The sequence below is a fragment of the Phycodurus eques genome, chromosome 2 (assembly GCF_024500275.1).
Source record: "Phycodurus eques isolate BA_2022a chromosome 2, UOR_Pequ_1.1, whole genome shotgun sequence".
Lineage (NCBI taxonomy): Eukaryota > Metazoa > Chordata > Actinopteri > Syngnathiformes > Syngnathidae > Phycodurus > Phycodurus eques.
In genome coordinates this window covers 10909722-10927103 of record NC_084526.1, presented here as the reverse complement: position 1 = coordinate 10927103, position 17382 = coordinate 10909722, and the positions used below count along the sequence as shown (strand labels likewise).

Sequence of the window (17382 nt, the reverse complement as noted above, 5' to 3'; positions counted from 1 at the left end):
TTTTTTTTTTCCCTGAAAGGTAGGCACACCTGATGACCTTTAATGGCACACTGTTCTGCCTCCACACAGTGGTTGGGAAACACTGCAATAGAGAGCACTTCTTGGTCACATACCAAGAAAATTAGAACACAAAGTTCTACATACCCTCCATTATTCACATTGATGACATTTTATGTGTTTCCATTATTAAACTAGAATTGAACTCCGTTGACTGCAGGCCTCCGCCAAAGTTAAACTGTCACCAAAAGTGGGCAAGTCCAGTGCCATATTTGGGTTTGTGTTACCACAATATGGCAAGTGGCAGTTGCTGCTATTAGCTGTGTGCACTGTGACAAGAATGAGGCACTACATACAATGACTGAACCTTAAGGCTTCTTTATACTGGCGCGGGCATCAACCGCGCTGACGGCACTGTGGCTATCCCGTGCGCAGTTTGCCTGTATACCCGAGCGCAGACCATGGGTGGTGTTTTGAAAATGTGCTGCAGTTATCCGGTCGGGGGTGTCGCTACGGCTGGTATTGGCTAGGACGCCACAGGGTGGAGTTTCCTCTGCATTTTTTGACCATTTCCGGTAGCCGTTTTTACTTTACTTTACCGTAACAAGGAACAAAGCAACAACAATGGCGACCGTGGAACAGTGTCTGCTAGAACAAATGGACCTTGATGACCAGTGATACGTTTAATTATGCTGCAAAATCGATCAAGAAGGCGGCGGCGTAGGTGGTATGTGGAACCGAGAGGAACGGTGAGTACGTCATCACAGCATGTGACTAAAACGGACTAATCACGAGAGATGATCGCCGCGGCATTCTAGGCGCAGCAACAATTTTTGCCGTGTGCGTGTCAAGTGACGCAGAGGGGCCGTGTGGCACTATGCGTCGGTCACGTGATGCAATGCGGGCGTTGACGGCCGCGCAAGCACGGGAGTATTGAGAGACCTGAACTGTTAAAAGCTACACAAAAGGCAAAGGTGACTGCAGAGTATAATTAAGAAGGATATATAAGAAGGAAGCTTTGTTTCCATTGTGATTAAAATCCCGCCCGAAGATAGCTGGGATAGGGTCCAGCAGCCCGCGACCCGAGTGAGGATAAACGGTAAAAGAAAATGGATGGATGGATGGATGGTTTTCTATAGTGTTCCTGAGCCCATGTGGTGATATCCTTTACACATTGATGTCGGTTTTTGATGATATTATGGACCGTAGATGATGAAATCCCTAAATTCCTTGCAATTGTACGTTGAGGAACATTGTCCTTAAACTGTTTGACTATTTCTCACGCACTTGTTCACAAAGAGGTGAATCTCGCCCCCTTCTTTCCCTGTGAATGACTGAGCAATTCAGGGAAGCTCCTTTTATACCCAACCATGGCACCCACCTGTTCCCAGTTAGCCTGTTCACCTGTGGGACGTCATCGATCGGCTCCGGACAAGACATTTAACTCCGCGTCTTCGTCGCGTATGAATCCAAATGCTAGTTTATTTTTAGCCTTGTCACGTGTCTTGTTGCTCAGTACTGTAACTATCTGACGGCCAATAAATTTTTTTCAATCTTGTCAGTGAAAAAACACATTGTCGGTGTGGGATTATTTTGCTGCGTCTCAGACAAACAACACGCAAGTTATTTGCAGTCTGTGCACAACTGAAGTACGTCGTGGGGAACGTCATCTAAATGCTTCAACAACAAATTTGATCGAGCACTTGAAGAATGTACACGAGGAGCATGCTGCGTTCAAGCAACGCAGCGTGGAGGGGAAAAAAAACAAAAACAAACGAAGGTCAAACGGACTTGAACTCTGGACAACAATATAGCTGGGACAGTGAGAAAGTTAGAGTAACCATGTCATTAACAGTATTTATTAAAGTAATTTAATTGCAATAAAGTAATTTAACTACAGAAAGTTAGCACCCATTATTTCTGTCATGTAATGTTTATTTGACAGTGGCCAATCCTTGAATGCCCCCTAGAGGTCATTGGTGTTTTAACTTTTGTCTAAAATGCTAGAGAATAATTTGAGCTGGGACAGGCTCCAACACGCCCGCAACCCTTGTGAGGATAAGCTATACAGAAAATGGATGGATGGATAGATGGATACATTGCTCCATCTTGTGATCGGATCGGTGATCGGTTATCGTTTTTTTTTTTTTATTTATTTTAAACTTGCTGATCGGTGATCAGCCCCAAAATTCCTGATCGTGTAAAGCCTAATCAAGAGTAAGATGGCAAAATACCAGTGTCTTCATTGTGCGAATGACTTACCATCCGTCCATGGCAACGTGTGAATGCATGAAATTATAAACGGAACTTGAGTAGCTTGAAGGTAAAAGGCACCAAATGAATACATTAACTGTTCCTTCTCTTTGTTCATTGTTTGTTACCATCCCAACTACATACCCTCGTGCAAACACGAGCCAGATAAGGTTTTATTGTTTTAAACTGAATTATGGCGTACTGAACTGTAATGTACTTAATATACTGCATCTACAGAGCCTCTTTCAGAGCTACTTGATTAAATGTCCACAGCCTCAACCACCGGATTTCGGATTCATGTGAAATGAAGAAGAAAAAAACTCTCTGAGGCCATCTTTTCGAGGGCATCCCCTATGGACCTGGCTTGTGGTTTGCATGTTTGGACTTTTTCCACTGGTGAATAATGGACAGTTTGAACAGTCTGCACTTCTTTCCTGTGGCCTCTTGCTCACTGAGCTCTTTCCACCCTTCGCCTCTTCTGACTGTCTGTTTGTGTTGGCTGCGGTATTTTCTGGAAATCCCACGATGCTGTGGTGTTGTCATACTGATGGTGCATGGCAGACAGGACTCTCCTGTGTAACCATTCCAAAGGAATCCATTGGAACCCCCAACCCACTCAATCCACCCCCTTTCAGCAAACCATTTTGTGCACACGTGTCTTTAGATTCACTCCCAGAAAAAGATGAGCTCAATATTTGTCTTTTCAATGTTAGGTTACTAAAAGTGTGACTATATCAGTTCAACAATTGCAAATTAAAAATATTGTCTAAATTTACGGTGAAACAAAAAACGGCAACATGAAAAATCATATTGGTTATTTTTGTTGTTTGTTTGTCGAGATGGTTGACTGAGAAACACAGAAAATTGTTTGTGCTTTACTTAAGGCAATTGCTAGTGACTTAATAAATCCATGTGGAGTCGATAAAAGGCAGAATGTAATTTTTAAAAGCAGCAGGGGACTCCATCGCCAAGCATTTGTTTGAAAGCTGTTCGAATTTTCAATTTAAAGTAATTTATTTGAACTCAAAATCTATTACGTTCCACCCTTTGATTTTTAAAAAGGGTGGTAAATGGTCACTAAGATCACCTACACATGCTAATTGCGCTCTATGATTTCCAATTGTTTTTTTTTTTTTTTTTACTTATACTTTGTAACACATTTTATTCCACCTCTGTCCACTTTCCCTCTCGTACTTAAAAGATCTTGGGGAATATTAGTGGTAGTGTTATGCTGAACTGTCACGGTGATAAATAAAGTAACTAAAGTTAAAATGCCCCCCACTTCTGCAGTCAAATTGGGCTACATTTCCACTCATGGATCAATCAGATGCAAGCACTTCAGCTTTTCATGAGTCACAGGGACTGTGTGGGAGGGAGGGGCGACGGTTCCGAGCAAGGCTCCGGACAAGAGCTGCATGACAAGTCGCTCAGCTATGGCTTTTTAATCTGCTCTGCTTTTGGATTCGGATGTTGTTTCTGGAAACAGTGGGTGGAGATGCAGAGTTGGGTTTGTGGACATGTTGCAATGTAATTTCAAACCATCACACTGCCGAGTGCATGGGAGTGTCTTTTCTGTTTCTAGTTGGTAAAATTTATCAAGGTCAAAGAGGCTGGGAAACATGTAACACTGATCTAGAACCCTTTGAATACTTGACCACATTAAAAGACCAGGAAATGCTTTGCTTTGTGAAAACACTTGGAGGTACATATACTTTCTAGACACAGCTGGAATGCATCTGTCTTTCAGTTTCTTTGGTAAAACAACCACTACAACCCCCAACGACTGGATGTAGATGGATAGAGCAGACCCCCCACCCCTTGTAGCCTGATTTTACTACGAAAGAAAATACGGCTACGTGCCAGTCAAGTTGCTGAATTTATGCGCTACAGCCTCTGTTGAGAATATTGTGGAGGGACTTTTTAAAAGTGAGTGTTCTTGTTTTTTTAATTGTTATATTCATTCATAGTGTATATAGTCTATTAGTATGGACATAATGGCAGCAAATTATCTTGGGGAGAGGACTGTTATCTAACGGCTGAAACGTTTAGGCACATTGGCAAATTTAGGACCCCCCATGACCTTCATGATGTAACCTGAGGGCCCACACTGTGCTTGAAACAAAGCCAGCTGGCTATCCTCAGTTTGAGTCAAAGAAATGTCACTCAAGGATTCTTTTAAAGACAACAGGACACTTCCTGGATGCCTGCACTTACTGTACAACATGTTACACTGGTGAACTTTTTGGATTGTAGTAAAAACAATTCTTTAAAAAAAGGTGTCTGGAGTCTGGACAAGATGAATGAGAAAATTGCAGGAGGTAGTAATCTCCCCATGGAGAGGTTATCTGCAGACTGAAGTGCGTGTGATAATATTTGGAAATGAGAAAAATAGTGGAATCAGTTGGCATATGATTATGCTGAGCCACTAGAATCTATATAAGACATAACATTTTCTGTTGTGATTGCTATGCTTAAATGTTATCTGTACCATTAGCACTGTGATCCATACAAGTCTACTAATAATTACACCAATTTATGGAGCACTGGAATGTTGTGTTTGTATGTTTTGTGTTGTTAGCCCGTTACTTTCCCTGGATCCTGGCAATCTTATGTTGCTGTTCAGATGACACACAACCTTAAAATATACTGTGACAAGAAGGGCTGCACGATTATGACCAAAATAATAATCACAATTATTTTGATCAATATTGTCATCATCAGGGCTGTGAAATGGGAAAAGGAAAATCTGAGGAACAATTAGTGGTGTGTACGTACACACACACATACAGTGAGTACAGAAAGTTTACAGACCCCCTCAAATTTTTCACTTTGTTATATTGCAGCCATTTGCTAGAATAATTTAAGTTAATTTCTTTTCCTCATTAATTTACACACAGCACCCCATATATTGACATAAAAAAAACAATTGTTGAAAGTTTTGCAGATTTATTCAAAAAGAAACACTGAAATATCACACAGCCATAAGTATTCAGACCCTTTGCTCTGTATTTAATAGAATCACCCTTTTGAGCTAATACAGCCATGAGTCTTTTTGGGAATGATGCAACAAGTTTTTCACACCTTGATTTCACCTCTCCAGTTCTGTCAGGTTGGATGGTGAATGTTGGTGGACAGCCATTTTCAGGTCTCTCCAGAGATGCTCAATTGGGTTTAAGTCAAGGCTCTGGGTGGGCCATTTAAGAACAGTCATGGAGTTGTTCTGAAGCCACTCTTTCGTTATTTTAGCTGTGTGCTTAGCGTCATTGTCTTGTTGGAAGGTGAACCTTCGGCCCAGTCTGAGGTCCTGAGCACTCTGGATAAGGTTTTCATCCAGAATATCCCTGTACTTTCTCTCATCCTGTTTACAATTAGTGCTTTGTCTTTTGTCTTTGTTTCTCTCTCCTAGAAACTTTGTTCTGTTCGACTGATCAAGTCTGATTCTCAATAAACCTCAAATATAATACCACAGCGGAAGCTTAAAAACTCTACTGTGACACAGTAAAACTGTTCCGGCATGAAAGGGATATGGATTTTCCATTCTGCTTGACCTAAAAGCCGAACAGGACAAAAAAAATAAATAAATAAAAACTATATATACACAGGGTGATTAAAAAGTAACTCCCTATTTTTAAGTACTTGTAATTTGTATTTCTGAACTATATTTTTTACAAGAAATGAACATGAGAAGAAAGTGTATTCCATGGAGTTTTATTTAAAATTTGACATGGGCGCCAGCATTAGCCACCAGTTTCTCAAGCTGCCCCAGAACCGCATTAACTGATTTCACAAGGAACTCTCGTATTCGCCGTTCAAGTTCTTCCAAAGTCGTTGGTTTGGTAGAATAGACTTGCTCCTTTAACCAACCCCACAGAAAAAAGTCACAGGCTGTTAAGTCAGGACTTCTGGCTGGCCACTCATACACCAAAATTATATATATTTTTTTAAATATTACAACATATGAATAAATACGTATTTTAAAATATGGAGTTACTTTTCAATCACCTCAATGCCGTTTAAGACTTTTATTTTTAAGTTGGCTCCAGAGCGCGGTGCCGGCGCTTAATGAAGCCTTAACCATATGTCGCCCCCTGCTGGCTGGCTGATTAGGTTGTGGGCAATGCTGCAAATGAAGCACGATTCATATGCAACAGTGCCAACGATCAATCTCATTTAATCGTGGTAGCCAAAATCGCCAACACAATTAAAATTTTATTAATTGTGCAGCCATAGTCACAAGAATAATCGAACAATACACTGTGGTCATGTAAGACTGTGAATTTGTAGTAATCCTCTCTTTGTACTTGTATTTCCACCATCATTAAATCAGCATAATTGTGATGCATAATGAGTGAGATTCTTACCGGGCGGCAGAACCTCCAGACCGTGAGTCTTGTCGTCAGAGTTCTGAGCTTTGTTTCGGCCGGAGGAGTCACTTGAGTCCCAGTCATCCTGCAAGATAAAACAAACACTTTGAACACAATTTATCGAATTAAAATGTTTTTGAACAGAAAGTCTAGAAAGGAAGAAGCCCAGAAAACATGTTGCTATTGTGCATTGTGTATCAATGTAATGTAAGGCGAGGCTATTAAAAGTCTAGATGTCAGGGAACTGCATGCAACAATTTGTTCAGAAGTCGTCTTTTGGTAACCTGTTGAGTTTCACGCTTTTCTGTGTAATAAAAAATATTTGACTGTAATCATCGCGTATCCTTTTGATTTGTGATAGCTTTTCCAATCCCAAAGCTCTTTAACAAAGATCTGCTGATAAAAGACAAGACAAACAAGGTAAATATGCCAGATACAACAGGAGACAAGTATCTGAAACTGAAAAGATTTCATTCACTTTATGGAATTTCTTCATTTTGTGGTTATGTTTATGTCCTTTATGTCTGTTGATATTTAATGTTCAATTGTCTCCAGGATGGGGATCGAGAGACATTTACAAGACTAATCCATCAGAAACAGTCAAAGCTATTAATTCCTTTTTCATCCGTCATTTTCAGACAGTTCGCAGTAAGGGAGCACTCTCCTCTTATTTATTTTTTGAGACATTTTGGACAATTGTGTGCATTAATCTTTGTGGGAATAGTTCTGTTGAAGGATATAAACTACAACTTTATTAGATTTGACAATGAGCAAATTATTGACTGTCAGCAGGCCAGAAAACAGAGCTCATCTTTTTTGGCACAGAAAATGGATGGATGGATGATTATTTTTACATGACACATTTTAAAGAAAGATTTCAAACTGTGATTGTGTTGCCATGACGAGTGTCCCGTGTTCAAGATACGAGCAGCCATTCTGCTGATTTTCTGCTTAGACTTTGACCAGCAAAAATTGGAGATAGAAGCATTGTATGGTGGCAGTGAACTCAAATAAACTCACTTTACAACAAGCAGCAGTTTGGCAGATAGTCAACAATTCTAAAAAGAGTCTTAAAGTTGTGTATTTCAACTCCAAGTTGAAGTTTACGGTCAACCAAAACAAAACATAAAAGAAATACAACCCCACTTCCAATGAAGTTGAGACCTTGTGTTAACCATAAATAAAAACAGAATACAATGATTTGGAAATCATGTTCAACCTATACTTAATTGAATACACTACAAAGATGTTCAAACTGATAAACTTTATTGTTTTTAGCAAATAATCATTAACTTAGAATTTTATGGCTGCAACATGTTCCAAAAAAGTTGGGACAGGTGGCAAGAAAGACTGAGAAAGTTGAGGAATGCTCATCAAACACCTGTTTGGAACATCCCACAGGTGAACAGGCTAATTGGGAACAGGTGGGTGCCATGATTTGGGTATAATAGGAGCTTCCCTGAATTGCTCAGTCATTCACAAGCAAAGATGGGGCGAGGTTCACCTCTTTGCGAACATGTGCGTGACAAAATAGTCGAACAGTTTAAGGAATTCAGGGATTTCATCATCTACGGTCCATAATATCATCAAAAGGTTCAGAGAATTTGGAGCTGCATTTAACCGGCAAGGTGGAAAACCAACATTGAATGCCTGTGACCATCGATCCCTCAGGCGGCACTGCAGCAAAAACCGACAATGTGTAAAGCATATCACCACATGGGCTCAGGAACACTTCAGAAAACCAATGTCAGTAAATACAGTTCGGTGCTACATCCGTAAGTGCAACTTGAAACTCTACTATGCAAAGCAAAAGTCATTTATCAAGAAACACCCAGAAACGCCGCCGGCTTCTCTGGGCCCGAGCTCATCTAAGATGGACTGATGCAAAGTGGAAAAGTGTTCTGTGGTCCGACAAGTCCACATTTCAAATTATTTTGGGAAATTGTGGACGTCGTGTCCTACAGGCCAAAGAGGAAAAGAATCCATCCGGACTGTTATGGACGCAAAGTTCAAAAGCCAGCATCTGTGATGGTATGGGGCTGTGTTAGTGCCAATGGCATGGGTAACTTACACATCTGTGAAGGCACCATTAATGGTGAAAGGTACATACAGGTTTTGGAGAAACATATGCTGCCATCCAAGCAACATCTTTTTCATGGACGCCCCTGCTTATTTCAGCAAGACAATGCCAAACCACATTCTGCACGTGTTACAACAGTGTGGCTTTCGTAGTAGTTCTCCACACATACCGCTTAGAATTAAGGCCAAAAAGTTTCACCTTGGTCTCATCAGACCAGATAATCAGATTTCTCACCATCTTGGAGTGCTTCAGGTGTTTTTTTTTTTTTTAAGCAAACTCCATGCAGGCTTTCATGTGCCTTGCACTGAGGAGAAGATTCCGTCGGGCCAACTGGTGGAGGGCGACAGTGATGGTTGACTTTCTAGAACTGTCTCCCATCTCCTGACTGCATCTCTGGAGCTGAGCCACAGTGATCTTTGGGTTCTTCTTTCCCTCTCTCACCAAGGCTCTTCTCCCCCGATTGCTCAGTTTGGCCGGACGGCCAGCTCTAGGAAGGGTTCTGGTGGTCTCAAACATCTTCCATTTAAAGATTATGGAGGCCGCTGTACTCTTAGTAACCTTAAGTGCAGCTGCATTTTTTTTAACCTTATCCAGATCTGTGCCTTGCAACAATTCTGTCTCTGAGCTCTTCAGGCAGTTCCTTTGACCTCATGATTCTCATTTGCTCTGACATGCACTGTGAGCCTTAAGGTCTTATACAGACAGGTGTAGGGCTTTCCTAATCAGGTCCAATCAGAATAATCAAACACAGCTGGACTCGAATGAAGGTGTAGAACCATCTCAAGGATGATCAGAAGAAATGGACAGCACCCGAATTAAATACATGAGTGTCACAGCAATACATTTTTAAATTAAATACATGAGTGTTTTCTGTCAATATGGGGTGCTGTGTGTACATTAATGAGGAAAAAAATAAATGATTTTAGCAAATGGCTCCAATATAATAAAGAGTGACAAATTTAAGGGGGTCTGAATAGTTTCCGTACCCACTATATCTACAAGGAAATCAACACCTCTTGACTGCGCCGCATCGTCGCGGCTGGAAGATTTAGTTCTCTTGCTGGCGGTTGAGGTCCCGATGGCCGTAGGAAAAATCGTTGGCACCGCAGCTGATTTCAGCCTCCACCTCTGTATCCAATGCTTTCTGCTAAGTCTTTCTTAAAACAGGCCGGTTCAAAGTGATCAGAACAGAGTTTGGAATGCTTGCTATGCACACTTAGCTGACCACGCTTTTTCCCGTCGATTGAGTTTCCCTAACCACTGGTCACGTAAACCTTTTTCACTTGGAAAGCCAAAAAAACCTCTTACCACTGCCTGAACCATTTGTACAACTAAATGCCACATAATAAACCATCGTGAAATCACTAAATCATGCGACAACAAATATACAAGGATGGGAATAACAGCATGGAACAATAGCAGACAACGCCGAACGAACAGGCTGCTTGGCCTGTGTGACGTCACAGTGCCTGATAGAGCCGAAGAACGGAAGGTGCCGAATGCAAAAAGAAGAAGATGCATTCTGCATCATATTTATCAATTTAACTGCTGGATATCTGCTATATAATCACTTCGAAATGGCAGATGTGGTTTGTAAAGGGGTTCTAGAGTTATCAAGAATTTTTTTTTACATCTTTGACCTCTGATCTTTAAACCATATGGATTTTGAATGGAATCTCACTTAAAAAGGTGAGTCAAGGCAGGTGAAAGAATAATTTTGGCAATATAGTCTATTGTTCAGAAATTTAAGATCCCACTGGACTGTAGCGAACCTCCCTTGAGATGGTCGCGGGAAGAAAACTGATGACAAATTGAAGAAATTGATAATACGAAAGGTAACAAAAGAGCCCAAAACAACCTCCAAAGAAATTAAAGATGAACTCCAAAGTCAAGGTACAGCAGTGTTAGATCGCACCATCAGTCATTGTTTGAGGCAAAGTGGACTTCATGGGAGATCACCAAGGAAGACACCACTGTTGAAAATAAATAAAGTGAGACTCGAACTTGCCTAACTCCATGTTGACAAGCCACAAAGCTTCTGGGAGAATATTCTGTGGACAGATGAGACAAAACTGGAACTTTTTGGCAAGGCACAGCTTGATGTTCACAGACACAAAAATTAAGCATATCAAGAAAAGAACACTGTCCCTACTGTGAAACATGGAGGAGGCTCTGTTATGTTCTGGAGCAGCTTTGCTACATCTGGTACAAGTTGTGTTTTGAATCTGTGCATGGTACAATGAAATCTCAAGACTAACAAGATATTCTAGAGAGAGAGAGAGAGGTGCTGCCCAAAGTCAGAAAGCTTGGTCTGAGTTGCAGGTCATGGGTCTTGCAACAGGATAATGATCCAAAACACCCATGAATGGCTAAGAGCAAAACATTGGACTATTCTTAAGTGGCCTTCTACTGTATGAGCCCTGATCTAAATTATATTGAACATCTGTGGAAGGAGCTGAAACATGCAGTCTGGAGAAAGTGCCCTTCAAACCTGAGACAACTGGAGCAGTGTGCTCATGAAGAGTAGGCCAAAATATTTGCTGAGAGGTGCAGACGTGTCACTGATTGATTGCAGTGATTACCTCAAAAGGTTGCACAACAAAATATTAAGTTGTGGGTACTATAATTTTTGTCTAGGCCTGTTTCATGATTTTTATTTTTATTTTTTTAAATAATTCAGTTGAACCACAATTCAAAATCAGTGTCTGACTTTCATTGGTTAAATTTCATAAAATGTTTATTTATTATTACTTTTGTTTATTTCTGTGACCACTGTTGGGTTTTCTCTCATTAACAGGGCCGTACCAACAATTTTGTCCACGTGTGTGTAGCTGCAAAGAGAGACCAACTGTATTTTCTTCTTTTTTCCACTTGACGTAGGTGACCATACTTTGGTACATACAGTGTATTTTCTCCATGAAAATTAATGCTGTACAACCATTCCGTCATTTGATATATCCTTTGCCATCCAGGGTCACATCTGGAATACATTCAGATTTACATGTGCTGATATCTTTCATTGTGACTCTGACACCTCTGTAAATTATTTCACAGACTGTTAAGATGACAGAAATCAACTACTGAAGTCCGCGAAGTGGCTTTCCCTCCCATCTAAACGTGAGCCAATCAGTTATTACGTCCCATGTCCTTCTTTCTGAGAGTCATCCAGCCCTACCAAAAAACTGTCAACATGTCTTGTAATTCACTTCTCACTCACACTAAAACAGTGTCAACTAAAACTGCTCATGGGAATGCCCCCTCCGAAGAGAAAGCCCAGCACAGCATCAGCATCTGGGCTTATTGGCAGCATCCAATGCAAACCCATGCAAGTGTGGCTTTCAATAGTATTTAATAGCTAACGCACGGAGTCCTTGCCACATAGCCAAGTGGGCAACGTCAGTGGAACAAACGTGATGTCACACTGAAACAAAATTTTGTAACCATTGGACATTTTAGGGCTCATTCAGCCAAGTTGGAAAGCCCCTCAAATCATGCTAGCACATCATTAGAACCTTAAGTCAGAATAAATAATCATTTAAAATGGGCTGTGCTTCAAATTAACACAAGAAGCTGCCAAGAAACTTAGACCAAGAATAATCTGTTCTGCAATTATGTGATCAGAACTAATACACAAAAGCCCTGTGTGTTTTTAACAACAGGGATTCACATTTAATCTTGCCTCGTTTTTCACTGCAGTGAACATATACTTAACATAGCTATCCATTTCTATACCGATTATCCTTTTCAGGGTCACAGGGAGGTGGAGCCGATCTCAGCTGACTTCGGGTGAAAGGCAGACCACACCCTGGACTGGGCGCCAGTCAATGTCAGGGCACATATAGAGACAGACAACCATTCACACCGCCACTAAGTGGGAAATTAACCCCTGCTGCCTGCACTCAGGCAAGTGTACCATACCACTTCACGATCAGTGACTACAGAGCCACACATTAGATATATGGTGGCACCTCTAGTCAAACGCCTAAAGTTGTAATATTGGGAATCCGGGCAACATTTTCAGTGGAGGTGTCAGCGGGTGATAAGACTCCAGTGTCACCATACACGTCGTCAAAGAGTGTCGTCTATTTTTTACGTTTCACTATTAACTCTACTCACTTGCAAAACACATCATCAATCAAAAGTATTCTCTAGTAATCATATGCATTTTTTTTTTTTAAACTTACTGGTTATGCATCAAGCAGACGTTCGACTCCCATTCCAGTACACAGTGCAGAGAAACAATTTATTGAAAGCTTTTTTCCTCCACGTCCCACGACAGTAATTTCAACAATTTATTTTTATAGTAATAGTTATATTTCTAAACTGCACGGGTTCTGCTTTGAGCAGTAGTAGTGACTGGTTTTCAAGGAGAATGACAACCAGACAAGATCCCATTCAATGCCAACAGAAGAATAAAATAAGATGTGGATAAAACCTTGCTAGGTTTTATGCGCAAGGTAATAAAAACCTGGACTATTGAGCAGTCGGTAGAGGAGGAGAATTTGGAGGAAAAAAGTGTGGGAGGCCCATTTGTTCATGCATGTTTGTCTAATGTAAATTCTGTACATAGTTATACTTCTAAATACATTACTTTTCAGTGAAACGTACTTTCTCAGTGTTGTTTTATGTTCAAATGTTTGAGAGTTTCACAAAAGAAAAAAAATATTGGTGTCAAAGTCATTGTTCTGCTTGACGTGTCTGCTATCACAAAAAGACTGATTTCTCCGTTTTTTTCTTCCAGAAAAAGATTTGGCTGAAAGTAGCCTATATTTGACTGCTGATTACTAAAGAACTGTATAAGCTAGAGAAAACCCTTTTTTTCTAATGAAAGAAGAGAGCCTGATCTTTCATTTGGTGGTTTTGGTGTCTACATCGTCATAGTACATAATATTCTGTGTGGCTTGGAAAATCAGTGAAATTGCTCAAAAATGCCTGGCAGTCTAGGGGTTCCCTGCTCAGGAAACGGCTGGCAGTGAATGAGTTAACAGTGGTTACATTTGTTTGGTGTTCATCAGAGGCACTTTAAATGGTGGCAGGTGTGTGCCGACTCTCACTTAACATTAGTTTGGAATGTGATTCGTTAATTCTGAGTGCAGCCCCACCCCAAGTTACAAGAGAGTGTACATACTTGTGCAACTAGATTAATCCAGTGTGTGTTCGCTGGGGGAGAAAGAAATGTCCACAAACTTTGGAGTTCATCCACAGCTTTTTAAGAAAAAAGATGCAGAGGTTGTGATGTGGAAATATTTTACGTACAGGGCCGACAGTTGAGGCAAGCCAAAAGATACGACAAACTAAGTTTGCAAAGCCTGACATAATATACAGTGTGGCCAAACAGCTTGCTGCACAGCATTGTCGAAGAGTTGAAAGCGCAACAGGTTATCAAATGTATCAAATTTATATGAAGTCGTAAGTTCAGATGAGTTAAACATGATTAATTTGCTAAAATACTGTACCACTTCAGGCGGCACGTGGCCGACTAGTTAGAGCGTCTGCCTCACAGTTCTGAGGACCCGGGTTCAATCCCCGGCCCCGACTGTGTGGAGTTTGCATGTTCTCCCCGTGCCTGCGTGGGTTTTCTCCGGGCACTCCGGTTTCCTCCCACATCCCAAAAACATGCATTAATTGGAGACTCTAAATTGCCCGTAGGTGTGACTGCGAATGGTTGTTTGTTTGTATGTGCCCTGCGATTGGCTGGCAACCAGTTCAGGGTGCCCGATGACAGCTGGGATAGGCTCCAGCACGCCCGCGACCCTAGTGAGGAGAAGCGGCTCAGAAAATGGATGGATGTACCACTTCACAACACACATTTTAATACAGCAGGTTTAAGACCACATTTTTGTTTTACTGTAATATGCAATGGAACTTCGGTTTTCGTATACCTTAGTTTTCATACTGATCGGTTTTCCAGGATGTTTTTGGCTAAATATTGTCCAAGTTTTCATATATGCGCTTAGTATTAGTACAGAAACATACGTGACTCTGCCATTAATTTCCTAGAATCGATGCACATTAATCTGATAAATTTTGTAATTTGTGTGATCAGGAGTATTCCCCAATGGAAGCTTTTTATTATTAATATTTTATTTTTTGTCCTATTTGGCTGTGTGAGTTTTTTAAGCTTCCACTGTGGTTCTTTGTATTCTGATGGATTTTTATTGAAAATTTCAGCCAGACAGAACAAAGTTTAAAAGGGGAGTGACAGAAAAAAAGAGACACACTGAAAAGATAACTAAATAACATAGGAAGAGAAGACAACTAAAGAAAGGACATTACCTGTAAGAATGATGAGGAAAGTAAATCATTATATGCCTAGTACAATGACACATTAGATTGGAGCGTTGTATGGGGGAGTAGTGCTACACCCTGTGAAGGACAGGACAATATAGGGCAGGGCTGGATAGGACAAGGACAGGAGGGAAAGCATGCAGGACAGAGGTAGTGGACCCGGCTGTATAACTGAAGTGTAGTGGGAGTGGCTATGTACAGTAAATTATTATTATTATTAGTTAGTTATCGCAATGAGTGAGTGGCCCCACACCAAGCGAATAAGTCCCATAGGTGAGTATCTGTGGACACATGCAAGTGGATTGACACAGTTTTGCATGCACAATAACTTTCAGAAGTGGCCCGTAATTATTGCGCGTGCACTGAGGACCCCACACCACTCACACAGAGGGACCCAGGGTGGTCCACCGGCCCCACAAGGCACCCCTAAGTCGGCCAGCCGGATGAGGCCGCAGGGGCCCAACACCACCTACCACCCCCACAAGCCCCCGACGTCTCGAACATTTTTTACACAATTTGATTTCAGAGTGCCAGACATTTGATAAAGAAGGCAAGAATGACGATAGAATTCGTAGCCAAGTATGAAAATTGCTTCCCTCTTTTCCCTCGTTATATACAGTGGAACCTCGATAAAACAAACCCCGACTATAACGGATACTGGATAAAACGGACCGTCGGGACTGAACAATTAAAAACGCCCACGACAGTACAAGGTTATTGTAAATAAATATTAAAAAAATCTTGCAAGTGTTTGAAAGTTTCACATTTTATCTAAACTCACCATGCCGGTGTGCTTGAGCATGGTGACATTGTTGACGTACAGTACTCATAATAGGTGAGTCGCTTTCATGAGCTGCAGCTACAGCTACTCTAGAGCAATATGGGTGCATATGGCCTAAAATAAAATAAAAAGTGGACCGGTTCATTGATGAATATTTAACATTATTAATTTAATGTAAAATTACAGATATTCGATAAAATCAAAATACATTTTTGTTTATATTTTTGGGTGTGTCTCGAACAGACTAACTGGATTTACATGATTTCCTATGGAAAATATTGCTTTGATTTTTGTATGATTCAGTTTTACAGACTTTCTGGAACGGATTAATATCAAGGTTCCACTGAATATTAAAGAGACCCTGCCAAAGGAAAAAAACAGATATAACTGTTAAGTCACACCACTCCGATTTGAATCAGTAAACTCAGTCCATTTCCCTCCTCCTCACCACAACTAAACACATTTGGAATGGCACAGCGACCATCAAGAAGAGATGACCGTTTATTAGGTCCATACTATCATACCATACCGTTGTCAGATCTGAACAAATGCACAGCACCACAGGGGACAACCGAACTCGAGTTTAAATGGACCGAAGGGTCCTAGTGTGAAAGCACCCTAAGGAAGAAACCTATAACAGAAACTCAGAAAGACTCAATGCAGCACTCAGCCATCTGCCTTGACTTGTTGGGTTGAGAACTTGAGAGAGAAAAATAGAAGCTAAAAGGCTTAACAGCAGCTAAAGCAATAGTAGTAGTAAGTGTAACACAATCGTAGCTCTTGCCACGTATGAAAGCATAATTTAACCAGGTGTAATTAATAGTCCTATTCTATTTCATGCCAAGTGAAGGATGTTTGCTGGGTGTTCTCACACATGCTGCTTGACTAATGGGATAAATTTAAAATCCCATAACATCACGTCATGTGTGTGTGTGTGTGTGTGTGTGTGTGTGTGAGAGAGAGAGAGAGGGAGAGAGGGGGAGAAAGAGAGAGAGAGAGAGAGAGAGAGAGAGAAAGCTTTAGCCAGTGTCAGCTCATATTTATATATGTGCACGTGGGGCCGTAGAAACATTTGTGTGCTAGAAAAGGTTACACGCACACACTGTGTAGATGAACGAACGTGTGTGTGTTCATCCTCTAATGGTCAGTGTATAAACCCCGCTAATCTGATCACATTTGATGACAGATTAACTCTGAGAGGAGGGGAGAGCTCACACACACACAAACATTTGGATGGAGTCAGTTTGCAGTCGTGAATTTTCCAGTTGTGGTCTTTTAGTCACCTATGACCTCCAATCTAAGTTGTACTTCACAGTGCACACGTTGACAAGAGCAAGACCAAGGGTCACATTTATCCGATAGACTTCCTGTAAAGTCAACAACACAAAGTTTTGAATGGTAAGGATCAGTAATGGTATTAGCCAGTATCACAGGTGGTTAATGTTGGAAATATGGCAAGTCAATAGTATAGTGTCCTGCAGTAATCAAGAGTTAAGCATGTTCATGAAAATCTGCATAAATCACCAAAGCAGTGTTTGTGAAAGCACAAATCTGAAAAAGATACAATAATAATAACAGCTATATGATTCAACCATCTTATGTTGTTTGAATCATTTGTA

General features: G+C 40.8%; 1 protein-coding gene across 3 annotated transcripts in view; it reads right to left on the bottom strand.

Moving 5' to 3' along the window:
* galnt2 (UDP-N-acetyl-alpha-D-galactosamine:polypeptide N-acetylgalactosaminyltransferase 2) overlaps positions 1–17382 on the bottom strand; it is an 84248-nt gene that overhangs the window by 36586 nt on the left and 30280 nt on the right. For all 3 annotated transcript variants that reach the window (XM_061666963.1, XM_061666972.1, XM_061666981.1), the window contains exon 2: positions 6612–6699. In XM_061666963.1, the coding sequence (XP_061522947.1) occupies positions 6612–6699 (88 nt within the window). The remainder of the gene's footprint in view (positions 1–6611; positions 6700–17382) is intronic.